General features: G+C 39.7%; 1 protein-coding gene across 1 annotated transcript in view; it reads left to right on the forward strand.

The window, feature by feature from the left end:
- SND1 (staphylococcal nuclease and tudor domain containing 1) overlaps positions 1-26,737 on the forward strand; it is a 445,319-nt gene that overhangs the window by 52,679 nt on the left and 365,903 nt on the right. Inside the window, exons 6-10 of the mRNA XM_055283891.2 lie at positions 661-752; positions 1,396-1,554; positions 3,075-3,181; positions 5,736-5,826; positions 19,593-19,706. Of these exons, the coding sequence (XP_055139866.1) occupies positions 661-752; positions 1,396-1,554; positions 3,075-3,181; positions 5,736-5,826; positions 19,593-19,706 (563 nt within the window). The remainder of the gene's footprint in view (positions 1-660; positions 753-1,395; positions 1,555-3,074; positions 3,182-5,735; positions 5,827-19,592; positions 19,707-26,737) is intronic.

Here is a 26,737-nt window from a genome sequence, read left to right on the forward strand (position 1 = left end):
CAGTATTTGCCTATAACCCACTCACATCCTCCCATATACTTTAAATCATCGCTAGATTACTTACAATACCTATTAGAGTGCCTACACACCACTTCATTTGTGTGGACTCAACATAATACTTGGTGTGTGGCAAATTCATGTTTTGCTTTTAGGAACTTTGTGGAATTTTTTCTTTTTTCTGAATATTTTTGACCAGTGGTTGGTTGAGTCCATGAATGTGGAACCCACGGATATAGAGGGCTGACTGTATGTGTATTTATATGCTGTATAGTTTTTGGCCCGGTTTTGAGACCTTGCTAACTGCAGACTCAGTAAAATAAGATTTTTACCAATCTTAAGTTACTAATTATTTTTTGTTGGGCACCTGGTACTCAGGTGAGCATCCTAGCTTATGGATAACAAACCTTCAGTGTGAGCCATGAGGTCCCAGAAGGTTCAGAAGACAGAGAAGCAGGTCTAATCTGCATTCTCCAGGAATCGTTTGTGCAAGAGTCTTTTATGTAAACTCTCATGATCTGCAAGTGCATCCTTACTTTTCAGAGGGAGGCTTTCTCACGGTTTTTGGGGAGAGGAAACTGTGTTAAGTGCAGTTTGATTGGGCAGTGTTCATCCTTGTTAGGATGTTTGCTAAGGACTTAAGCTGTTTATTCTGTCACGCAGCTATCATCGAGCATGTGCGGGACGGCAGTGTGGTCAGGGCCCTGCTCCTCCCAGATTACTACCTGGTTACAGTCATGCTGTCAGGCATCAAGGTCAGACCATACTCTTGGCTATGTGGTGGGTTTAGAGTTTGTGGATGTTCAGTGATGGATTCTTCTACTTGGGGACTCTGGATCTGCTGTTTCTTCCTAATGTGGGCCATTAACATTGACTTTATACTTGTTTTAGTTTAAACTTTGTAGTGCAACAGTTCTAATTTGATCAAATAACTTTATTTATTTATTTTTTAAAGTATTCTGGGTCTGGAATGGGCTGTGCTTAGGGTTGTTAAGTATGTAAACCTAGAGAAATGGAACAATGAGAGGCTATGAAGTTTGCTGAATATGGCTTGCATTAAGCATTAATGTAAAATATTCATTTTGGTTTTTAAAAAATCAGAGATTAAAAGCTGAGCACTGGCAAGTCTTTTTTTGGTAAGGGGCCACTTTTTACTGTAATTAAAATTATTGTCCTCACGATAATGTGAGTTTTATTGTCTACCTTTGCCAGGAAGTCTGAGATGATGATATTTCCAGTCCCTTTTTACCAGTGTGTTTTAAATTAGAAGGGCTGATTTAAGACCTTCCTGAGTTTAGCTTCGTGGCATGTGTGTTTTTTGGAAGGCTTAGTGTGGGGTGAGAGTGCCTAGCACTCACATTTAGGCTGCATTACTCACCTACCTTGCCTTTGCTTTAGTGCCCAACTTTTCGACGGGAAGCAGATGGCAGTGAAACTCCAGAGCCTTTTGCTGCAGAAGCCAAATTTTTCACCGAGTCGCGACTGCTTCAGAGAGATGTTCAGATCATTCTGGAGAGCTGCCACAACCAGAACATTCTGGGTACCATCCTTCATCCAGTGAGTGTGTCTGTGCAGACTGGGTGGTGATGGGCTAGGGATGCGTTTGAGGTTTGAAGAACAGGAGTTTGCTTCTCTTTCTCTGTATTTAACATCCATTAAAATATTGGCCAGTTGCCGTGGCTCACGCCTGTAATCCCAGCACTTTGGGAGGCCAGGGCGGGTGGATCATGAGGTCAGGAGATCGAGACCATCCTGGCCAACATGGTGAAACCCTGTTTCTACTAAAAATACAAAAATTAGCCTGTTGTGGTGTCGTGCGCCTATAGTCCCAGCTACTCAGGAGGCTGAGGCCGGAGAATCGCTTGAACCCGGGAGGCGGAGGTTGCAGTGAGCCAAGATTGCACCACTGCACTCCAGCCTGGGCGACAGAGCAAGACTCTGTCTCAAAAAAAAAAATTATGGCAGGATTATTATTAATATCTGCTGATTTTTGAGGCATTTTCTAGGGAATTATCATTTGTCTTAAGGAATTGGACAATTTTCTCACCTTTAGGAAATTAATCTCAAGTGTTACTGGGTTCATAAGAAGAAGAGAAACTTGATCACATATTTTATCTAACTGTTTGGTCCTAGGGGTTGCTACATTCGTTAGAAGTAGAACTGAAATTTGTAGAATAGGGTTGATGGGGTCTAGAAGTCAGCTAGCTGAAGTATTGATAGATCAATGATGAGGAAACTGAGGTATGGAAAAATTATGTTTTGTATTCCAGGCTTTATCCAGCTACCTCCTAACTCTGCTTTTAGCAGGGAGTAGGTTCTTTATGTTCTTATAGTTCCGATTGTTGGATGTTTTACCTTATTGTGCACTTTGATAGTTGGGTTATTCTTAGACGTAAGATGGCCTTCTTTTTAACACCTAAAATTGAATGGATTTTCATTATTTTAACCTGTGTCCAATACAGAGCTAAGCTACTTACTCTTTGTCTAGATAATTCTTCCATGATGGCAGTTGTGGAAGGTTGAAAGGCTTGGTTTGGGGTGTGCCAAGGTCATGTCTGTTTCTCCTGGAGTGCTGTCTGGCTGTGCCCTGCCAGATGGCTCTGTGTTACAGTAGAGTGTGAATTTTAATTCACTGGGCAAAATGTAGCTTCCGTTATTCCCTGCTCAGCCTGTTCTTCAGCTCTTAAGAAAGGGGGAGGAAGTGCTGATCTTAAGGGAGGGAAGAATAAGGTGTAATCTCTATTAAAGATTAACATCCTCCTCTGCCCACAAGAAGAGCTATTGAAATGTCAATTCCATTCAAAGCCATTCAAAGCATTTATCCTACTTCTATTAAGTAAGTTATTATGGTGGATATTGTGGGGATACCAAGCCAAGGCTATTGAAAGGAGTCTCAGAGTGGCATCTCTCCCATCTTAGGAGTGGTTTCGTAGTGAGAGAAGCTACTCTACTGTAAACAAACAAACAAACTGCAGACTAGTTTGTGACTGTGTTAATTGTGTCAGAAGTCTAGAGAAATGGTTTCTTTTGCAACAGAGTCTAATCTATGCCTGCCTCTCATGTACCTTGTTTTTCAGAACGGCAACATCACAGAGCTCCTCCTGAAGGAAGGTTTCGCACGCTGTGTGGACTGGTCGATTGCAGTTTACACCCGGGGCGCAGAAAAGCTGAGGGCAGCTGAGAGGTAAGGTCTGTCCGAGAGGCCTTCCAGCTGTGGATCTTGTTAAGGATCTTTAGAGAAAGAAATCTGGTGATTTGCTCACACCTCTGTGTGTCAGTGTTCATTTTACTTCAGTAAAGGTGTAGGGCAGTTCCTTATAGAGGAGTGACTTAAATATTGGTCTTCAGGTTCAGTCTAATTGAATGCTGGATGGTAAGAACTTAGAGTTTTCACTTAGACATTATTCTTCACTTGATTTGCTTTTTTAATGTTTTCAGGTCATTTTTTTCCCAAGCCCCTTGCTTAAGTTCTGGGTTTTAGACATTTAGAATGTAATAAACTTGAAGCTTATTTGAGAAAGATGAAATTGCTTATTAGCTGCTCCCAAACAGACAGACAACAGCAAGGATATGATGGAAAGACAGAGCCTGTGGATTTTAAACCAGGACCATTCAATATTGTTGTGAGGCCTGTTCCCTAGCTTATTTAAAAGTGTGTTTCAGTTATAAATGCTAATATAACTCTGAGATGTTATTGTGTGTTTTTGACTTGTTGGCTATCATTAAAGCAGATATAGGAATAACTTGTTTCTAGAAAACTGCATGTAGAAATTCCAAATATTAGTCACCATTTCAACTGTCAGGGTCAAGATGTAGATGTAGATGTAGATGTCGGTGAACTTTCTCCATTTGATGGGTAGATGGAAGAAAATAAAGCAGGTAGCAACAGTAGATGAATGGAAATGATGCTCAGGAAAGTCTGACTCACCACCTTGCATGATACGTTTAAGCAAAGACAGCACACAGCTGATGACAGTAATCCACTCTCAAGGCTTGCTGTATGACTTGTTTCAGAATCTTAAAGTTATAATGGTCTTGATAACTACATTTTTGTGACTGAGATATACAGCTAAGAGATGTGCAATGACATGAATGAATAACTAGTATTTGTTCCATTTCTTAGGTCTTTTTCATCCTTGAGTACCTATAAGCAGAAGTATTTGCAGGTTTTTATAAAAGTAGATATTAATCTAGGCCATTTGATATGGCACATCTGACATGTGTATTGTCTGATGGAAAAGAACAGTGATTACTTAGAATTTTTTTTATGTTGTTCTACAATTAAGTTAGAAAGATATAATAACCGTATCAAGTACAGTGTTTCAGATACTTCTGATTATTCTACAATGCTCAATTTCTTTTGGTTCAGAGAATCCTGTTATGTTCATTAGTATTCTAAATTAATTTGATTTTTTTTTGCATTCTTTAATTTCTTGCCCCCTCCCCCCCTCTTTTTTGAGACGGAGTCTTGCTCTGTCGCTGGGCTGGAGTGCAGTGGCACGATCTCCACTTACTGCAACCTCTACCTCCCTGTTTCAAGCGATTCCCCTGCCTCAGCCTCCCCAGTAGCTGGGACTACAGGCGCATGCCACCACACCTGGCTAATTTTTTTTTGTATTTTAGTGGAGACTGGGTTTCACCATGTTGGCCAGGATGGTCTCGATCTCCTGGCCTCGTGATCCGCCCGCCTTGGCCTCCCAAAGTGCTGGGATTACAGGTGTGAGCCACTGCGCCTGGCCCAGTATCTTGCCTTTCTTTGAAGAAAGTGAATGCAATGAAAATAATATCTACATGTTATATGACATCAGTAGAAGATTTTATGGATTTTTTGGGGGAGTGCTCATCATTAAAAAATAAGCTTAGACCAGAGAATGCAAATCCTATTTTGATAATATGTGATTACTTGTCTGCTGTTTTGCATGCTGTATTTGAGCTACTTGAATTGTAGGTAAAATTGCATCTTCTGTATTGAATTACTTCTTGTATTTTACAACTACTACATCCTGCTTTGTGTTTTTCTCATTTTAGTGCTTCTCTAAAACAAAAGATTGGAATACTGTTTTCAGAAATAATAGTTCCTTTTCACTGCACATGTATCCACTTATTTGTAAGTGGTTTAAGACAGCTGTTCATTGATTTTTTTTAATCTTTGCACATATTCCATTTTCCTACTCATAGTCTGGCTCAGAAAATATCTACTGGGCATAATACTTCAAAATAAATTTCTGGCTACATAGCTTTTTTTTTTTTTAACTCTTGTCAGTGAACTTATAAGGATTTTGTTCATTTTCTAATTATTCTATAGATGCACTGTCATGACAGTTCTTATATATACGATTTGGTAGCTGGTAACCTTTTTATAATTCAGATAGAAATTGAGCAGGTCTGTGCTTTTTAAGAAAGATGTTTGTTTAGATGTGTGGGTTCTTCTCATTTTTTGTAGTAGTCACCCAGGACATATTGGATAAACCAGAGTTAATAATGAAGGTGGACTTGAACCAACTAGGCTCAAAAAATTGTATGCCTGGACCATAGTCTCCCAGCTGTGGGCTTACAGTATACATATGTATCTTGCATGTTTTCATTTACTCTCGCTCTTTGTTCTGGTTTGACTGGTAGTCTTCCTTCTGGATACATCTACAGGGTAGAGTAGGATGCTGCACCAACTGTGCCCCCATGGTAGTGGTGGATTCCATTTGCTGAGTCTGAATGATCCTGCATCCTTGCTTTGTTGTCAGGTTTGCCAAAGAGCGCAGGCTGAGAATATGGAGAGACTATGTGGCTCCCACTGCTAATTTGGACCAAAAGGACAAGCAGTTTGTTGCCAAGGTGAGTCATTCTCAGCATCTTGATATGCATAGTGGACATTGCCAGGCAAGTAATAATACAAGGATTTGAACAATTAGAAATGCTGAAGCTCTTGAAAATATCAAGGCAAGCCAGTAGGAGTGTGTGTGTGTGTGTGTGTGTGTGTGTGTGTGTGTGTGTGTGTGTGTGTGTTTATTGTAGGGGGCTTAGAAACCATTAGACTATTTAAATTTCTTTGTAAATTAGCTAACTTCAAACTAGCTTGAAATATCTCTCATATTTTAGGACTTCTTTTTTATCTGCCTAGCAAATAGCATTGTCTTAAGATTTCCTATGTCCAAGTATAGATGGTCCCTGACTTATACTGGGTCGACTTAAGATATTTTGACTTTACAATGGTGTGAAAGCAATAGATTCAGTAGGAACCACATTTGGAGTATCCATACAGCCATTCTGTTTATCACTTTTGGTCTAGTATTCAGTAAATTAATTAAATGAGATATTCATACTTTATTATAAAATAGGCTTTGTGTTAGATTATTTTGCCCAATTGTAGACTTATGTAGTGTTCCAAATGTGTTTAAGGTAGGTTAGGCCAAGCTATGATGTTTGGTAGGAAGTATTAAGTGCCCTTCCTCCTTCCCTCCCTTCCTGCCTTCCTCCCTTCCTTCCTGGCTGAAGAGAGATAAATGCATTTTCAACTTACAGTATTTTCAGCTTATGATGGGTTTATCAGGAGTTAAGCCTGTTGCAAATCAAGGAGCATCTATAGATATATGACCTCAAGTTTCTCTTCTTTCTGTTTTGGAGGTCTTGGTTTTTTTTTTTCCCCCGCCCCAAGAGTTCTCCATTGATGTGTCTCAGGATAGACTGCTTTGAAGGAAACTAGAGCTATTATCCTTGGTGGTATCAGCAGTGCTGTAAAAGTCTTTTTTCTTAGTTGCATGGTTTTGTAACTTGAGTAGCAGACCTGTTCTCTGTGTCTTCCCAAAATGCTGTAATGTTTTCCAGCCTGTTTTTACTTTTGCCCAGAGATGCTAGAAGTTTTGTTTTTATGGGCTAAAAGTGGTTAAGTGCCAAATTCTTGGACTGAGAGGTTCTGTCAACTAACCATGAGTTTAGCATGGAAAGCCACTAGGTGGCACTGTGAGCCTGAGAGATCCTGTCTTTTAGCAACCTCTGAGGAACTGGCTAAATTTCTTCACTCTCTTTTTTATGATGCCCAAAGTAATAGGTCACAGAGTGGTCTAGTGGCCTCTTTCCCCTCTTTTTGTAGGTGATGTCCAGGCAGCTGTGAGGTTAGCCATAATCATTCCTTTTGGTAGGCATGAGTGGGAGTTGCCCCTGGTGGGATATCCTGGCATCCTCCAGGTCTTGATGCAGACCCAGAATGTCCCTTCTGTGTGAGGCGTGTACCTGTGTGGACACTTGGACATGGCTTGCTCTGCCTACTTGGAACTCACTCAGTTGTGCTTATGCTTCCCATAGTTAGCATAGCTGTGTTAACATAGCTACAGAATGAAAGGATGATTTTTCACCCAAAAAGGGAGGCAGGCCTTCAATTTTTCGCCATCTTCACTTTGAGAGTCTGTGACATTAGTGATGTAGATGAGGCGTATGAGGATCTTAATACCCTGTCGTGTTCCTACCAGCCTGTCCTCGATTAAAACTGAGTGTGTAGAAAAACCTAGAATATTTTGAAGCGTTTTGGGCCTTGGCTGGTTGGGGAGTTAACTGAAGCACTGCATAAGAACAAAATTCAAAGGATTTAGATTATTGAGCTTTGCATTTATCTTAAATATGACTTTATTGGTAATTAGAAAAGGGAGACCTACCTGTAGGAGAATTTTTTCCATTTTTAAAAATCTAGGATCCTAGGATATGTTTTTTCTTTAAAAGAGAGTGAGGCTTTTATCATGACAATGAAGTTTTATTCATTACAGTGCCAAAGTAGAGGAGATTGCCGCTAGGAATCATCTGATGGAGGATTATGAGGAATAACCAATCTTCTGTAGAAATTGAAACATAAATTGAGGCTATTTGGGTATATGTCCACTTAGAGGGTAGAGAGAAATAGGAAAAGAGTTTTTAAAACTTGACTTTAAAAAATTCTTTAGCATTCGTTTTACTTTTAAAACAGGAAAAAAACATAAAGAAGATAAGCATAAATACCCATACTACATGAAACACTATGACTTGGCCTTGTTTTTTAATTTTTCTTTTTTTTTTTTTTTAACAAAATTGATCATAGTGTCTGTCTCAAGGTTGGCAAGCTATGGCCCATGGGCTGAATTTGGCTGGGCACTTGTTTTTGCATGATATGTGGATTTTACATTGAAAAAAATGGATTTTGCATTAATAAAAAATATATCGTGGCATGTGAAAATTATGTGAAATTAAATGTCAGTATCATAAATAAATTGGAACATAACTATATGTGTTCGCTTGTGTATTGTCTGTGTCTGTTCTTGTGCTATAATGGCAGAGGTGAGTAGTTGTGATAGAAACCGTGTGGCCTGCAAAGCCTAAAATATTTGTTATATGGCTTTTTACTTAATAGTTTGATGATCTCTGATCTATACCAGTCCTACTCAAAATGCCTTGATAAAGTGACATAAGGAGCTTGGGCCAGAATGTAAATCAAGGCATTGCTTCCTTCATCAAGAAAAGCTTACTACAAAAAAAAAAAAAAAAAAAAGTCAGCAATGTTCTTAGTGATGTAGTTGATTAATGTTCTAGTACAAGTTCCTTATCTTACTGCAGACTGGCAGCCACTTTGAATAGCACTGATCTGTACTCTTTTGTGTGTAATTTTTAAGTTTGCACATTTTTATTTCACTCTTCCTTGAGGCAGTCACTTTCAACTCTTGGCTAATTCATCTCTGAATAAAACATTTACATGGCTATTTCTTAATTTTTCAGCTTTAGGTACAACTCCTTCCCTTCATACCATGGAAGAGGAGGACTTAGTTTTTTCACATAAGCACACATACTCATGTGGGCGCACAGTGCTCTTACCCAGTTCTTCCAATATGATTATGTCGTAAGTTAGTTAATATTCAGTATTTTTTTAAATGATAATCACCACTGTGCTATATAGCATATTATGGCTACTTTTAGTTTCCTGCACAATTTTTTTGTTTTCCCTGGAGTTAATAATTTTTAAAATTTACATTTTTTTACGTACTTATTTTAATTCAGCCTCCAAACTCTGTCTAAATCTCCTCTCAAGAGGAGATTCATTCAGTCTTCTAACAGTATCTTGGAGCTTTGCAACCTGCATCAGTCTGGACTGGTTTCTCTTTTTGCCTGTTTTAGAGCTGTCATCTTTGGATTTCTTCACCATTGTCCTGAGGGATTTCTTTGTCTTACTCTTGGATTGGAGCTAGGATTGCTGGATCTCACAGCTTCCTCTTTATAATTTGCTGCTTTGTTTTAGTGGCCTACATTCTCTAACTTCATGGCAAAGAATGCTTGGGAGGTAAATTTTCTGAGACCTTTCGTGTCCATTCTCTACGTACACTTGATAGTTTAGCTGGATATAGAATTGTATTTTAGAAGTCATTTTCCATTAGAATTGTATCTATCAGTATCACTCCACTGTCAGTAGTTATCAGAAACTTTTTTGATTTCTTGTTTTTTTATGGATCTGAAACCATCCTGATTTTTCATCCTTATATATTTTTTCTTTCTGAAAGGTTTTAGCAAATTCTTTTTGATCCTAGTGTTCCAACATTTCATAGTGATGCACTTTGTTTATCTATATTTGAGCATATTATGCCTCAATGTTTAGTTGTTTTGTTCTGAGACATTTTCTCCCAACTCTTTTGTTGGTTTCCATCTAGAATCTTTGTTCTCTTTTTTGTAGAACTGCTATTATTTGGTTGTTGGATTTTGTGGGCTCATCTTCCAGTTTTTTTCTCCTATTTTCTATCTCATCTTCTATTCTTTTTAGATTTCTTTATAGTTATCTTTCAGTAGTTTTATTGACATGATACTGTTTTATTTTTTATTGTATTTTATTTTTTTGAAACGGAGTTTTGCTCTTGTTGCCCAGGCTGGAGGGCAATGGCGTGATCTCGGCTCACCGCAACCTCCACCTCCTAGGTTCAAGCAATTCTCTTGCCTCAGCCTTCCCAAGTAGCTGGGATTATAGGCATGCACCACCAAGCCAGGCTAATTTTGTATTTTTTTTTTTTAGTAGAGAGGGGGTTTCTCCGTGTGGGTCAGGCTGATCTGGAACTCCCAACCTCAGGTGATCTGCCCACCTCGGCCTCCCAAAGTACTGGGATTACAGGCGTGAGCCACTGCGCCCGGCCTGATACTGTTTTATTTTTTAAGAGCTTTTTTTGTTCTCTGCATGTTTCTCTTTTACTATTTTAAAAAATAAAGTGTAATACTGACTTCAGAGATAAAAATCATCTCTTAGCTTTCTGTGAAATTGATTTTTTTTTTTTAGTTTCATTTTTACTGCACACTCAGTGTGTTCTTCAAGCCTCTCCTCTCCCCTCCTTGGGTTATTTTGGTCCCTTATTTTTCATATTAGAGGCTTTCTTCAGATGTTTGCTGAGTCTTGGTTTTCTGTCTTATTTGAGAATGAGATATTAAAACACTGAGTTTAGAAGCAATGACCCTAGTGTGGGATTTAGGGTATACATATTTGCTTGTTTGTTTTTGAGACAGGGTCTTGCTCTGTCACCCAGGCTGGAGTGCAGTGGTAGCATCACAGCTCACTGCAGCTTCAACCTCATGGGCTTAAGCGATCCTCCTGCCTCAGCCTCCCAAATAGCTGGGACTACAGGTGCACGCTAACACACCTGGCTAATTTTTAAATTTTTTGTAGAGACAGGGTCTCCCTATGTTGCCCAGGCTGGTCTTGAACTCCTGGGCTCAAGTGATCCTCCCACCTTGGCCTCCCAAAGTGCAGGGATTACAGGTGTGAGCCACCATGCCTGGCCAGAGTATACATCTTTAAATCCATCTGTTTCTTACAAAGATTTGAAACCATTCATCGTTTTTGGTCCCATTTTCATTCCCAATTGAGATGCTTGATTTGACAGTTTCTGAGTCTTGGCAGATTAGGGAGAGTGGGACTGCGGTATAAATCAGATTGGCTATTGTGTTTTCTCGCCACTGTCTCAGGATTTAGCTTTTGTGAGTCAGTGGAGTAAGTTACTACTCATCCATCTGCTTTCCAGCTTCCAGAGTTTTGTTGCAGTGTTCTCTCTCATTATCTTCTTCCTTTTGGGCTTATGTATAGATAGGTTTTACAGATCCCTTTTATCTAGAGGTGTTTAGAGAGGGACCCAAAATAAAGAGCTTACTTCTTTAATTGATATGTAGTATTTCATTGTAGGCTGCAACATAATATTTTTGACCAGTCTCTAATAGGTTTATATTCATGTAGTTTAGAATTTTTTTCATTATTTAGAAAGTGGAATAAATCTCCAAGTAATTGGCAGTTATTTCCTTAGAAATGATTTGGCTCACATTTGCCAAAAATGTCTTTAGAAATGTTAACCAGTATATACCACTAAGTGTGTTCATTTTCTAATATGTTGTAAAACAGGGATTGGACAGCTTTTTCTTAAAGGACCACATTGTAAATATTTTAGGCTTGGTGGCCATATGGTCTCTATTGCAACTACTGAACTCTGCCATGGTAGCAGGAGAACAGACATGGACAGTGTGTAAACGAATGGTTGTGGCAATATTCCAGGAAAACTTTACAACAATATGAAGTGGGCTGGATGGCCCTTGGGCCATAGTTTGCCCGCCTTTCTTGTAGAACACTGGATATCAACATTAAGTTAAAAATGAAAAAAATACATACATTACTTTTCATAACCTGGAACTCAACAGCAGTTATGTATCATTTTACCTGATTTAAATTATCTGTTAGTGGCAAACAGCTTTTTTCAGGGAATCCTAAAAAAGTTCTAAGGTACCTGGGACCTTCACATCGTCTGAAAGTCCTGCAAGTCTTCCCTGAGTGATTGTGCTTTAAAGATCATCTGATTGTGAAGCCTTAACAAATAGTGATTCTCTCTTCAACAGTCACCCTGTTTTTTAGGAATTAATTGTACAGGGCCCCGCTAAAAGCCTCAAAAGTGCAAAGGGTAACCTATGGCCTCTAACTGGATGCCTCTGGGGCTCTACAGTTGATTTCTGGAACTGAGGCAAAGCTGTAGGTCAGAGTGTCAAGAGGCTTAAGCCTGAGAAATGTGAAACTTGACAAAGTATTCTCTGATACATGGGGCCTATTGGGAGACTGGTTCCCTTTGTCTGCTTAAGCAGTTTTACTTCTTGAGAAATGAAATGCAAAGGAAGGGCTCTCCTTGTCTTTCTAGGTTAGCAGAGAAGCATGTTCACTTCACAGCGATTAGCTGAGCTTGCCTGAGACTTTTGTGCCTGTCGTGGCCTGCCAGTTCCCTCCCTGCCTTCCCTGTGGCGTTTTAGCTGATCTGTGCTGTTTGTAGCCATATGTCCCCTGAGCACGTGGCTTGGCTTCCCTGTTCCTGCTGCTGGATCCTTGGGCATTGCAGATTTCACAGACCTGAATTACATTGTTGTGGGGGGTGGGGGAGGGATGGAGTGGAATCATGTCCTCAAGAGGTGTCTCCTTACCACCCTGCCTGGTTAGATGCTTCTTGCGTGGTTCTCTGTACCTATATATAGATTAAGCAGAGCCCTGAACTAGGTGCTTTGAAAAGATATAAAAGAACTAGAAGTGGTTCCTGCCTTCAAGGAGCTTACCTGTTAGGGCTTTGTCTGGGAGCACTAAGTGGTTAACTAGCATTGGTGGCCAAGTCCGGTTTTGGAGATCAGGATATAAACTATCCATGAGTACAGTAGATTTTAAAATGTATTTGGTTTTACCCTGATAGTTTTTTGCTGTGCTTCCAGTCATAGCTCTAGATGGAGTTCATTATCATGTCTCTGAGAATTTTTTTCCTCAAATTTTTTATAATGACAAAATTCACAACATAATATGTAGTATCTTAATGATTTCTAAGTGTACAGTTCAGTGGTATTTATATTCATATTGTTATGTAGCTATCACCACCACCTATCTCTACAACTCTTCATTTTATAAAACTAAAACTATACTATTAAACAATAACTCTACATCCCTCTGTTTCCCCTCTTCCAGGCCCTGGCAACCACAATTCTACTTTTTGCTTCTGTGATTTTGACTAAGTAATTCATATAAGTGAAATCAGACAGTCTTTTTGTCATTGTGACTGGGTTATTTCATTTAGCATAGTGTCCTCAGGGTTCATCCATGTTGTTGGATGAGTCAGAATTTTCTTCCTTTTTAAGGATGAATAATATTCCATTGTATGTGTATACATTTTGCTTACAACCTGTTCATCTGTCCATGGGGATACACTTGGGTTGCTTCTACATTTTAACTATTATGAACAATGCTGCTATCAACATGGTTATACAAATATCCCTTTGAGACCCTGTTTTCAATTATTTTGAGTTTGTACCCAAAAGTGGAATTGCTGGATTATATGGTAATTGTATTTTTAAGTTGTTGAGGGAATTACTATATTGTACCATTTTACATCGGTGCACAAGGGTTCTACTTTCTGTACATCCTCACCAACATCTGTTATTTTCTGTTTTGGTTTTTTTTTTGTTTTTTTTTTTATAGTGGCCGCCCTAATGGGTGTGAGGTGATGTCTCATTGTGGTTTTCATTTGTATTTCCCTAATGATTAGTAATGTTGAGCATCTTTTCCTGTGCATTTGCATATCTTCTTTGGAGAAATGTCTATTCAAGTCCTTTGCGCATTTGAAAAAGAAATTTCAGCTTTTCTTTTAGATTCGGGGGTACATATGCAGGTTTGTTACATGGGTATATTGTTTGGAATAGGAATGATCCAGTCACCCAGGTCACGAGCATAGTACCCAATAGGAGGTTTTTCAGCCCTGGCCCTCTCCTTACTCTCCCCCAGCTGCAGGAGTCCCCAGTGTCTATTGTTCCTGTCTTTAGTCCATGTGTACCCAGTGCTTAGCTCCCACTTACAAGCCTCTTTGCCTGTTTTTTAATTGAGGTTTTTGTTTTTCTGTTGTTGAGTTTTAGGAGTTCTGTATATATTCTGGATATTAATCCTTTGTTGGGTATATGATTGGCAAATATTTTCTCCTGTTCTGTCAGTTGCCTTTTACTTTGTTACACAAAATTTTCATGAAATCTGATTTGTATTTGTACTATTGTTGCCTGTTCCTTTGGTGTCATATTTGAGAAATCATTGCCAAATCCAATGTTGCAAAGTTTCTGCCCTGTGTTTTCTTCTAAGAGTTTTGTAGTTTTATAGGTCTTATATTTAAGTAATGAATCCATTTTGAGTTCATTTTTAGTTTTGGTGTTACATAAGGGTTCCACTTCGTTTTTTTGAGTGAGGATATCTAGTTTTCTTAGTACCATTTGTTGAATACTGTCATTTCCTCATTGATTGGTCTTTGCACCCATCTCAAAAATCATTTGACTGTATATGCAAGTGTTTATTTCTGGACTTCATTCTGTTTCATTTGTTTGTATTTCTGATTTTATGCCAGTACCATGTGGTATTGATTACTGTAGCTTTGTAGTAAGCTTTGAAATCAGGAATTGTGAGTTTTCCTGCTTTGTCCTTTTTCCGGATTGTTTTGGCTATTCAGGGTCTCTTGAGATTCCACATGAAGTTTAGGATGAGTTGTTCTGTTTCCATAAAAATCATCATTGGGATTTTGATAAGGGTTGCATTACATCTGTAAATCACTTTTGGTTAGTATTGACATCTTGACAGTATTGTCTTCCAGTCCATGATCGTGGGATGTGTTTCCATTTATTTATGTCTCTAATTTCTTTCAACAGTGTTTTGTAGTTTTCTTTGTACAAATTTTTCACTTCCTTGGTTAATTCCTAAATATTTTGTTCTTTTTTGATGATACTGGAAAAGGAACTATTTTCTTTTTTTTTTTTTTTTTTTGGATTGTTTATTATAGAAATGCAGCTGATTCTGAGTGTTGGCTTTATATCCTGCTACTTCATGAATTCATTTATTCTAACAGTTTTTGTGGAATTATTAGGGTTTTTTACCTATACATCATCTGGGAACAGTGATAATTTTATTTCTTTCCTTCCAATTTAGATGCCTTTTGTTTCTTTTTCTTGCTGAACTTCTTTGGCTAAGACTGTCAGTACTATGTTAAATGGAAGTGGCTCTCTGACATGGTTTTTAAGCAAGGATGCAGCTGAATATTTTTGGCATTATCTGGATTTCTCCAGTATATTCCTATGTGGTAATATGGAGAGAATCAAAAAATACCTGCCACTTCCTTGCCTTTTGCCATTTGACTTTCAGTTGGAAAGGAAGTTCTGGAGATTGTCTCACTAGAAAGGTGGGCTCTGATGAACCAAAAAGGGATCAAGACTTGGTTTGCAGCTTGTACTAGTAAACCAGTGTGCTGATAAGAAAAAGAAAGTGATTGAGTTAGAAGAGATTGAAAGAATATTAACCTGGCTTTAAAAATTAAATTATTAGAGACTTCATTTTCTAGGTCACTCTTTAGATTTACAGAAAAATTAAGCAGGTAGCACAGAGTTCTTGGATTACTCATCCACCCTCAGCCCAGTTTCCCCTGTCATTAATATTTTACGGGAGTACTGTATATTTGTTATAGTTAGTATATCAATATAGATACATTGTTATTAAGTAAAGTTTATATTTTATTCAGGTATTCATTTATTTATACTTTATTTCTGTTCCAGGATACCTACATTGCATTTAGTTGTGCATATCTCCTTAGGTTCCTTTTGGATATGCCAGTTTCTCAGACTTTTTTTTTGTTTTTGATGACTTTGACAATCTTGAAGTACTGGTCAGGTAGTGTGTAGGACGTCCCTCTGTTGAAAGTTGTCTGATGCCTGATTTCCATGTAAGTACATCTTAAGAGTATCTGGTTTGGTTGTGCTTAGGTGCCTGGAGGTGCCTGCATCAGGATATTGTTGTAGTTTGTTTTTGTTGAGGGCAAGGGTGGCAGCTGTACTCTTCTGGGGGACTGGGGAGAAGAGACATAGCATACAACCTTAGGGAGTGGGAAAAACAGCCAGATGTCATGATTTCAGAGAGAAGAATAGGTATCTGTGTGTCATTCTCAGTGAACCTCATCAAAGCACAGTCCCTGGTCATGCCTGTAGAAGGCCCTTTTGGGCTGAGAATCCTTTTGTTTCTATCTGGTACTGGAAATTTTGGCAGCATTGGGACTATTGGTGGTTATGTCCACAGCTCAGGAGGCTGTTGAACAAAAAGGAGGCTTTTTTGTTTGTTTTATGTGTGCTTCAGGGTTTTCAGAATCTGAATAACAGCAGCCTGTTGCATGCAGTGAGCACTGTGGATGGGCTGTACAGATGAGAGTGTGACAGAGGCTGAAGATAGGCATGGATGTTCACCTAACAGAACTCTGTAGTTTTCTTGACTCATGGCAGCCCTTAGCCTACACCTTGTTATCATTAAACCATTTTTTCCTTTTATGATTGGGCTTCAAGAAATGGGGAGGGAATTGGATTTAGCGCATGTATTTGAGTCCAGCTGGTGACTTTTTCCATGTAGACTTCTGCTGCGATGCCTTAGGTTATCTCTTGGTGTGTGGGGTGTGAGCATGCATGGGGTTGGCTTGATTAGGGATCTGTAGCTAGCAGAGAAAGTGGGCAGTGTGGGCATACTTCAGTTATCCTGATGAAAAGCACCAGAAGAAATATCACTGTTAAAATGTGATCCGTAACGGTGCTGATGAGCTGGCTTCAGATAGTAATCCACTCTGCATCTCACTTACTGCACAGTACGTGGCTATACCCAGTATTTTATTGCCGATTCCATGTCTCTAAACAGGAGCTGCTTGTTCTCTGGACAGTAATGACACGATTTACAGAGGAATAAAAAACCATAAATCCCACTTATACACACACGTGGACACGCACACATGCACTCACCCTTCCTATCTTCACCAGCAAGCCAAACCTTGCTTAGCTGGCAGTGGCAGAGTGCACAGTTCCTGAAGAGGAGGTTTCTAATCAGGGAGATGCTGAGCAGCAGAGAGAGTCTGCTGCTGGGGCCTAAAATTTACAGCTCCAAGAATTCATTGCTGCCGCTGCTGCTAACATATTACAAGGGGTGCCTAATTCCAGTAACTTGTTACAGGACATCCTTAGGTCTTCATGTTCTGTAATCAGCAGGTAAAGGTGTGAGCACTATGATACTTTGTTTGGTTTTATTACTCTCTAAGCATGACATTACTCTCTAAAGCATGCTCCATGACTAGGGAGCAGAAAACGTCTAGATATTTCTCGTGTCTTGATTATAGGAATTTCCTTATGTTTTTGGGAATTCACAGTAAGAATTCGTTTTGGTTTGAGAGAAGGTGTAGATCTGTCCAGTATTAAGATTTGGGAAATCCTGTGATGTATGTGCCTTTGATACATCTGACGGTTACCCTCTATCCTTTGGGTATCTGTTTGGAGGAGGAGCGGTATTGATTTGCTATAGTAGCTATTTTGCTTAGTATGTCTTAGTGGAATTTTTTTTCTTTTCTTTAGCTTGAAATTAGGATACCAGAATAGCAGATATCATGGAAACCACCCCCCTGAAATGTTCTGTCATCTATTTTATAATATCTTTCCCTTCATCCAAATGTGGGATTTTGAAGGACTGGGAAATCATTAGCTGGGGTCTTTCTTTTTGGTCAATTGTCCAACCCACTACTGGAATTCCATTACTGTGGACATTTTTACTTGGCATTAGTGTGTTTAGATGGTAATGGGAATAAGATGTACTCTATTTTTTCTTTCAGTGACTGAATCTGTATTTTTGGTTATACTGTCTAGACAGTTTTTAAATTCTAAACTCACGAATGTGTTTTTGTGATTGGGCTGGCATTAAGGGGCTGTTTGGTTTGGGGTAACTAGCCCTGACCTTGGTCCTGGTATGATCACTCATCCTGCCTTTGATTACCATTGATCTTCATGTTTTTCTGGCAAGATGAATTTTGGGTTCTGGCTCTCTGGGTTTTCGTGTTTAGCTTATGATTCTCAGATCTGTCAAAAAGGTTATAGGAGAATGGTTATGGTTATTCGAAATTGTCGTTTTGCTGTTTTCAGGGTTGTAAGTTAATTTTAAGTACAGTAGAAAATTAAAAATTTCTCCTTCTGATCTACTCAGTTCTTTCTTAGAACTTTCATTACTTTTCTGATTGCTGGGCTGTTCTCTACACTGCTTTCATTGCTTACAGTGGTAAAACCCAGGGATATCTTCCCATCCACCAGCCATAGTAAACCTTCTATGGACTTAACAGATTGATTCCAGCTGTCATCTTTCTTTTTTCATTCATTCTGTTTGATGGCACTTAACTCCTGCTGTTTTCTGTTATATATAATTTCTCACTTGTTTATGTTTTATATCCTTCTTCAGATTGTTTCTTAAGGCATTCCTTACTCTTTGGTGTGTGGTTGGCTGGTTCTTTGTGTTTCCGGTGTGTGGCTGGCTGGTTCTTTGGAAAAGGTAGAGAATTGCTGTTTTTGGAGGAAGCTGCAAGTAAATGAATACATTCTGTGCTAGAAGATCCAAGGCCTTTCAAGAAATAGTTAGAGAGGCCTCCTTTAAGATACTTATCAGTGTGACATCCATGATGGCAAAAAAGAGTCTACCTCCTTTTGTTTCACGTGTGAAAGAGGAGGGAAATTTTGCCAGTCCACCCTCGCTGTGTGGCAGCTGACCCTGTAAGTTTGTTCAGTCTGGTATCTCTTAAAGAGGCCCGATTGAAGCCTAGAAGAGTTTGATTTTGATTCTGCAGATGAAGTAGATGGTGATAGTGTTTTGTAGTCTGTAGCTACCTTGTAATAAAGTGTTGCTTGAAAGGAAAAAAAAAGGCATTGAATATAATTGGGCGAATTGTAGACTGCTGGCTGTATTATGTGTTCTGGTTACAACACTGATGTGGTTAGATCCCAGTTTGAATGGAGTTTTATTCTGTACACATTGTAGAATGTTCTAATAACCTTCACAGAGGAATATTTATGCTTTTGTCCTTTGACTACATACCCTTGTCATTTATCCCAGACTAGTTCTTTTTCTTCTGAGTGTGGGGTCCTGTGTTACTGATCTTGGGTTCCAAAACAAAGATGTCCATAGTAGTAGTGCTCTGAAAAGGTGGCTTTCAGAGTATCTGAGGTAATATCTCAGTAATTTCATGTTTCTGCCTGTGAGATTAACAGCTGAGCATCTCCTTTCCCATGCTGAGATGACAATTCTTTTTGCCCTTCACTTGCCTTTGATTTTTCTGCTCTCTATTGGGGCATCCTATTTTGGTTCTTTCTCATCTAGTGCTGGTATCTTCTTCAAATCCAACCCTTGCCTCTTTTTCTAGATTCACATTGAGATTTGATTTGTTTAGAAGCTGTTTCAAGGAAAATCTTCAATTACATGTAAGAGACAGGATTTCCAGTTCTTAAGCTTTGTAGTGAACCACAAATCTTTGTCAGGGCAAAAATAAAAAAAGATTGGCCATCTTTGTGAATGATACAGATTTTGTCTCATTGAGAAATCATAATAAGTTCTCTGGGAACTGATAATTATAGCATAGTTTTCTCTGACATTGTTGCACCATGAAAAATGATACTGTTTTTCCCACAAATGGCTATTGATCTCACTTTCTACCTGTGAGGGTGGTGGGCCTTGCTCTTGGACATGTGGTGGGGGACATAGAAGCAGGTTTAAGCATATTCCTTTTTGCTCACAGGTGATGCAGGTTCTGAATGCTGATGCCATTGTTGTGAAGCTGACCTCAGGAGATTACAAGACGATTCACCTGTCCAGCATCCGACCACCGAGGCTGGAGGGGGAGAACACCCAGGTAAGAATAGGGAAGCAGCTGCGCCTCTTTGCATAAACCAAAAGGAAGAAGTTGGAGAATTAATTAATATATGACATATATAATACATATATGTGGGAATGCAAAGGGACAAGTATTTTAAATCACCACAGTATTATTTTCTAATATTTTTAGCCTGACTACCATTGGGCAGGTCTCAGTGTCCTGTGGCCCACACCCACTGCTCTGCCGCATTTCACATGGGCACTGTTGGCACCTCTCCCTAGGGGGCTTGAGTGCAGTGAGGGTTGGGATATGTGAGATGGTGGATGAGTTTAATTAATAAGATCTTATTTTTCTGTGAATAAGGAGAGGAGAAGGTCTGTATATCGTGTACATTGTAATAGGACCCGTTTCTGCTGGTCATTTTGATTTGATAGTTCTTTATGTTTTTGCTCTAGGAAGAAATGAATCTTGGTATATATATTCACTGGGGTCATCTACTCATTTTTTGCAGGTAGTAACTATAATTAGTAGTTAAACTGTTTGCTATTTTTTGGATCTTTTGGCAGATAGGTTGGTGTATGACTCAGGTATATAATTTTTGAGAAATGCTTTGTATGAAAACTAACAAGAGTTGGTATTACATGTGCAGATAGACTGATTATTTTGGAGTCATGACAGTTATGTAGCCATAAGAGTTATGAGAATTGGGAATAGGGATTAAGGTTGAACATTTTTGGGGGTTTGGTTATGTCGTATTTTTACAGACATCTTTCCCGCTTCTGTTTTTGTCCTCTGATAACTAAAGTGTGTGATTATGTTAACTAGTTATAGAACTAGTTCCTCAGTGAGAACCAGCGCCAAAGGCAAATATTTGGACAGTGTTCAGTCATTAACTATTGTGGATTGAAGTTACTGCTGTGTGTAGTATCTACTGCCTCCTTTTTTTGTCTTTTTTTTAAAGAAACAGGGTCTTGTTACGTTGCCCACACTGGAGTGCAGTGGCTATTCACAGGTGTGATCATTGCGCACTACAACTTCAAACTCCTGGGCTCAAACAGTCCTTCTGTCTCAGCCTCCTGAGTAGCTAGGACTATAGGTGTGAGCCACTGCACCCAACTTATCTACCTTTTTTTAGTTATCCCTTTATACAAAAAGGATGGGATTAAAAAAAATCCCTTTTGTATAAAAGGATTACTAAAAAAAGGTAGATAAGTTGGGTACAGTGGTTCTAAAGGTGTGAAATTTGCTTTTCTGATGTTTTGCACATATACATATCTTGGTGCATTCACAAGTTGAAATTCATGCATTGTTTTCATTTGTGTGAGAGTTTATAGACAGCCCGTAAAAGTAAAATAAAAATATGATTGTCTTTTGAATCAGATCATACATAAAAACCATGTACAGGATGGGTGATTTGAATGTCTGGCCAATCAGTTCTTTCTCTCTCTTTTTTTCCCTTAGAGGAGGCAGCTTAATGCAGCAAACAGTATTATGGTAAGGTTGAGAATTTAAATGCATGAAAGCCTAGAAATGCCAAAATAAGATTCTCTCAGTAACTGTAGCTCTGCCTCATTGCACAGAGTAAATACACATCTCCAATTTTATCAGTATTGGGAGTAGTCCACAATTCTGCATCTGTGTCGTACAGTTGGAATTAAGGTTCCCACAGCAACCACAACTTTGAAATTCTTGAACGTTAATTTTTGTGCCTGTATCATCAGCCAGTGCATTATGTTAATGTAGACTATATAGCTGAATTTTAAGCAGTTTTTAGGGGGATGGGGGTGTTATAGCTTAGGTAGGATGATAGCAGGTTTTCTGAAGTAAGCACTAACCTACTACTGAGTATTTTTAGTTTTCCCAGTATCCTTTGGAACTCATCAGTGGGTAAAAGATGCATTTCCCTTAGCCTACTGGCTGACGGGAAATTGTTGGAATTGGAGTATTTCCTAGTTTAGGCAGAATCCTGATTATAGAATTTCTTGTCTCTTACAAGGCGTGTTACCTCTTTTTTTTCTTCTTTTTTCTTTATTCTTTCTTTTTCTTCCTGTTCATTCCTGAGATCTTACTCCATTTTAAGACAGTTCTAAGTAAGGCTTAGCTGCAATAATCTACAACATATGGCTTGTGAGGAAGATAGAGGAATGATTTCCATTATTTGTCTGTTAAAGTCCTTTGGAAGAGTTTACTGAAGGGCCACATAAGAAATAAGTTAATATAATGGGGCTGGGTGCGGTGGCTCTCGCTTGTAATCCCAGCACTTTGGGAGGCCGAGGTGGGCGGATCCCGAGGTCAGGAGATCGAGACCACGGTGAAACCCTGCCTCTACTAAAAAATACAAAAAAAAAAAAAAAAAAATTAGCTGGGCGTGGTGGCGGGCGCCTGTAGTCCCAGCTGCTCGGAGAGGCTGAGACAGGAGAATGGCGTGAACCCGGGAGGCGGAGCTTGCAGTGAGCCGAGATTGCGCCACTGCACTCCAGACTGGGCGACAGAGCGAGACTCCGTCTCAAAAAAAAAAAAAAAAAAAGTTAATATAATGAACCTTGAATGTAGTGGTAGAAGGCACCCTGAAGAGTAGCCGGTTTTGGTGGGTGGTCTGGGTGATCTTCTCAGGTCAGCTGTTGTACCTTGTGAGTGTCAAGGGTGAGAAGTGAGTCAACAGGAGGAATGGCTTTCTAGGCCAATGCTGTCCGACAGATATATAAATGTGAGCCACACATGTGAGCTCTATTTGTTATTTTAAATTATCACATAACTATGTTAAAAAACTAAAAAGAAACATTAATTGTAATTTTTAAATTTGACTTATATCCAAATTATTATATCATTTCAACATTTAATGAATATAAAAAATAAATGAGACATTCTCCCCCTTTTTAAAACTGAATATTTGACATATGGTATATATTATACATTGGCACTACATTTTAATTCATCATAGCATATTTCAAGGACTCAATAGGCACATGAGGCTAGTGGCTACCATTATGGATAGCACAGCTTTAGAAATTTGCGTGAACAGGTAGTCATTGTTGATATATATTTACAGATACTTATTTTATGCCAGATACTGTGCTGGGGGTGCAGCAGGGAATAGACAGATGTCCCTTCTCTGCCTCATGGAACTTTAGAGTCTAGTAGGGGAAATACACAAGTAATTTCATTTATGTTAAGTGCTATGAAAGAAAAGCTTAGAGTTTAGCAGAGTGCATAGTCTGGGAAGGCTACTTTGAGGAAGTGACATTTGAGGCCTGAAGAGATATTAGGAATTAGCTAGATAAAAAGTGGGAGAAGACAGTTTCTGACCTGGAGAGCAGCAATGACAAGAATTAGGTGAGTTTTGGGGACTAGAGAATGGATGGCTCCTGTGGATGGTGCATGAGTGGTATGATACCTGTGTGATACGAAACCATAGGCAAGGCCAGATCAAACATGTCCTGAGAACATCTCAGGATACTCAGGAAGGGAGAGAGAAAATGGGGCATATGATGAACTGCAAGTGATTTTGTATGACTGGAATAGAGGATAAATTTCGGGGGAGTGTTAAGAAATGGGCCTGGGAGTTAGACAGGGGCCACTTGTTGAAGGCTTATAGGCCATGCATTTTAGGTTTGTCTTGAAGAATTTTGAACTGGTGAATGGCATGTTTGGATTAAAATACTCTTGTTTTGGTTGTTTGAATTTACAAGATACGAAAGCAGTTTGCATATAGAGAGAATATTATGCCTGGTAAAAACTTACTTTAGCAAGGAACTCTGGGTTTTCTTTTGGTAAGTCTCAGTTGACCAAAGACCTGGAAAATGGCGTGATGAAGAGTTAACGTCTTACGAGACGTTAACTCTTTCAGGCTGATGAGTGAGAACTGTGGGTGCTGCTCCAGCAGTCTTTCTTTATACTTGCCTTTTGACTTAAAGAATTCCCCCCGCCCCCACAACCCCTGCCCCTTTCCTTGGCCTGGGATTACTAAAATAAAAAAGAAAAAGAAGAAGAAGAAAAAAGAATTCCCCAGAGCTCTTATAAAGAATACAGGATCCTGCTCTATGCTTATCTTAAAGTTACCAGAGATTTACAATATGGGTGTGGTAAGAAGCATCACCTGGGCATCCTAGTGTGACTGTAACTATATGTGTTTAAAGACTGAGCAACAGGCATCCTCTTGGAGTCTTAGGTTTCTGGTTTCCTTTACTACGTACCAGCTGTTACAGTCACAAGTGGAGCCCAGTCAAGTGTTCATGGCATAGATGTTGGGGCCAGGACCTCTGTTAGCTCATATGGCATCTTTGTGGAAATTTAGAGAAGGGTACTGCTTCTTCCTGTAAGCATCATGCCAGGGGCCATGGCTTGGCAAGCAGAATGGAAGCTAAATTTTAGCTCCATTTGTTCTCCCTTTGTCCGCTTTGCCTGGTACCCTTCTGCAAGGCACAGCATGCGCAAAAATATGGGCCTGCCCTAGTTAGAACAGGCTGGTAGAATCTCCAGGGAAAACATCAAGGGCATTTTTTGGGAACTAAGGAGTGGTTTTGTAGTTGCGGAAACATGGAGTGCTTGAGGAATGTTAAGAGATGAAGGTCTGTGATGGATGGACTGTGGAGGGCCTTGAAAGAAACACTAAGGACATTTCCTTCTCTCTAATTACAGGACTCTGCCTGGGGGTCAGTGGCTTTGGCATGGAAAGGATAACCTGGTAACTTATGGTACCAGAGGCTTTTCTAAACCAAAGAACAAAGCGGGAGAGGGTGCAGAATAAGGAACTAGATGAGTAGGAGAAGAGGGAAAGTCTGTGGCATGGGCTTCCTCAAGGACAGGCAGATGGGGCAGACATTCCTGCTCTAGGGCAGGCCTCCACTGCTAGCTCCCAGATGAGGACTTAGTGGGACTTTCCCTTCAAGGTAGCATGGGGGAGGTTCTTTTAATATTTTCTTCCTCCGAGATAACTCTACATTTGGAGGATAGTAGAGCAAATTGGTTTTTTCTGTTTTGTACACAGAGACAAGTTCATTTCTCTTAAATTATACTGGAAGATGAGCTTTTTGCCTATGGCTAACCATATTTCCGCTCCCTTAATTTGGTTACTTTCTAATTGGAGCCAGAGGAAGTACTTGGACAAACACTGTGATCAAAGGAACTGTTTTCACCCTAGGCTTTCCAATATTACCCAGAAATTCATGGGTAGCCACTTCTGGATTTTGGTTGGGGCTTGGTTTGTTGCTAGGTAGTGTTATGGGAGAGTTAAAAGGAGGGATGTGCAATATTTCCCTCTGTAGGATTCTAGCTGGATATGTCTGATGTTGATGGTGTTTCTGTGGCACCCTGCTTCTGGATTAATCCAGTGTCAACTCGTAGGAGACGTTAACTCTTTCAGGCTGAGAGCCAGTTAAGAAAGCTGACGTGTGATGCTCTTGTGAACCTGGCCATGTGTCAGGGTTTCTCTAAAGGTGTAGTTTGTTTTATCCAGTTGTTTGCTATAAAGAAATGTGCTAAATCTTGGAGAAAGGCTATGCGTTTTCTGAGCTGCTGCCTTAAAGGAGATAACACATTTTGCGATCTCAGGACTTCCTAGAGAGTGCTTGGCTTTGATCTGAAACTGGAAAGCCTAGTGCTGTATTGCCCAGGGCTGCTGTGGGCTTTGTGTTACACTTGGAGTGTTAATGACAAAGGAAACAGCCCCCAGGCATCCGATGAAGGGGCTGACTTACTCTCCCTGAAGTCTGTTCTTGCGGTGCTATTGTAGTTGACTAAGAGATACAGAGCTGCAATTTACCTTGAAAACAGGTACATAATTTACCCAATCCCCAGGTGTATAAATTTGCTTTAGGTTGCTGGGCCTTTTTCTCGGATTCCTTTTCTTAGCTCTCTGTCTCTCCCATTCTCTCTCTTTGTATCTGTTTCTCTGTCTCTGACAGCCCCCACTGCCAGCGCTCCCGCTTAGTATTTTGGGAAGAAAGTGTGGAAACCCAAAGGTGGAGTCTTTCTCTCAGCTGGTAGTCAACCCCTGCTACCAGCCTCTATTCATTTCCATCACCCTGTCTTTTAGTGTCCTCCTTGTGAATTTATTTACCACATAAAGGTTTGTTCACACCAGGGCCTCCAAATATTCAGACCGGGGCACTAAAGGATCAGTTTTGTTAAAGCTGCCATCTGCTGAAGCTCCCAGTGTCTTTGTTGCCTTCGTTCGGGGAGTTCATCTCCCAGACCTGGCCCGCTTGGCTCTCCAGGGCAGGCAGGTGGGAGAGAGGAGCTGAGATAGGTGCATTATTAGTGATGCCCTGGGATTCTTAAGGGCTTTTTGTCAGAGGCAGGGTCATGTAAGGCACTGATAACTCCATTCATGTATGGGGCTCTGGGATGCTTTGCCATTAAAAGCGATTTTCAACCTATTCCCTCCAGTTTAGATTTCTAAAGGCAAAATGACTGGTCTCTCTGGACCCTCAAGCCGACTTTGCTGACTCTGAGACGCATGCCAACAGAAAGCTGTGGGGTTAGAGACCCTAAGTGAAATTGGAGCAGGCCAGTAAACCCACTCACTCTGATCTCCTGCTTGTTACTGGGAGCATAAGGCAAATAGCAAATTAGAGAGGGACTCTAGCTTGGCATTAAGGACCTTGGAGAAAAGCAAAAGCTCTTTGAAATGGATATAGCATTTCACCAGTCTCTAGTGGAGAGATTTTGGGACTGCAGCAATGTGATCAAAAGATGCAGAATATGTTAGAGGCTGGCGGAGGCATTCTGTACGAGTTTCAGATTTGTTTGATCTGGGCATTTTTGGAAGAACACTTGAAATCTTCTTTGTTAGAAGACTGAAAAAAAATTACTATTAGAAGACTGTGGGTGGGTCTTAGCTCATCTGTTTAAGATTCCAGGATATATATGTCCTGATTTTTAAGATTAATATCTGGGTACCAACACTTAAAACATCCCTGTGACCTATTCCTCAGCAGTAGAGGTCATGGAGTAGGGGGACAAGCCTGCCTCCTTCTGATGAGGTCAAGACATGTGGTATCTGGGTAGATAGCAGACTTGGCTTAAGTGCACATTTCACTGATCTCTCTAAGTGAATTTTAAACTGG

This window comes from Symphalangus syndactylus, chromosome 6, assembly GCF_028878055.3.
Source record: "Symphalangus syndactylus isolate Jambi chromosome 6, NHGRI_mSymSyn1-v2.1_pri, whole genome shotgun sequence".
Classification (NCBI taxonomy): Eukaryota; Metazoa; Chordata; class Mammalia; order Primates; family Hylobatidae; genus Symphalangus; species Symphalangus syndactylus.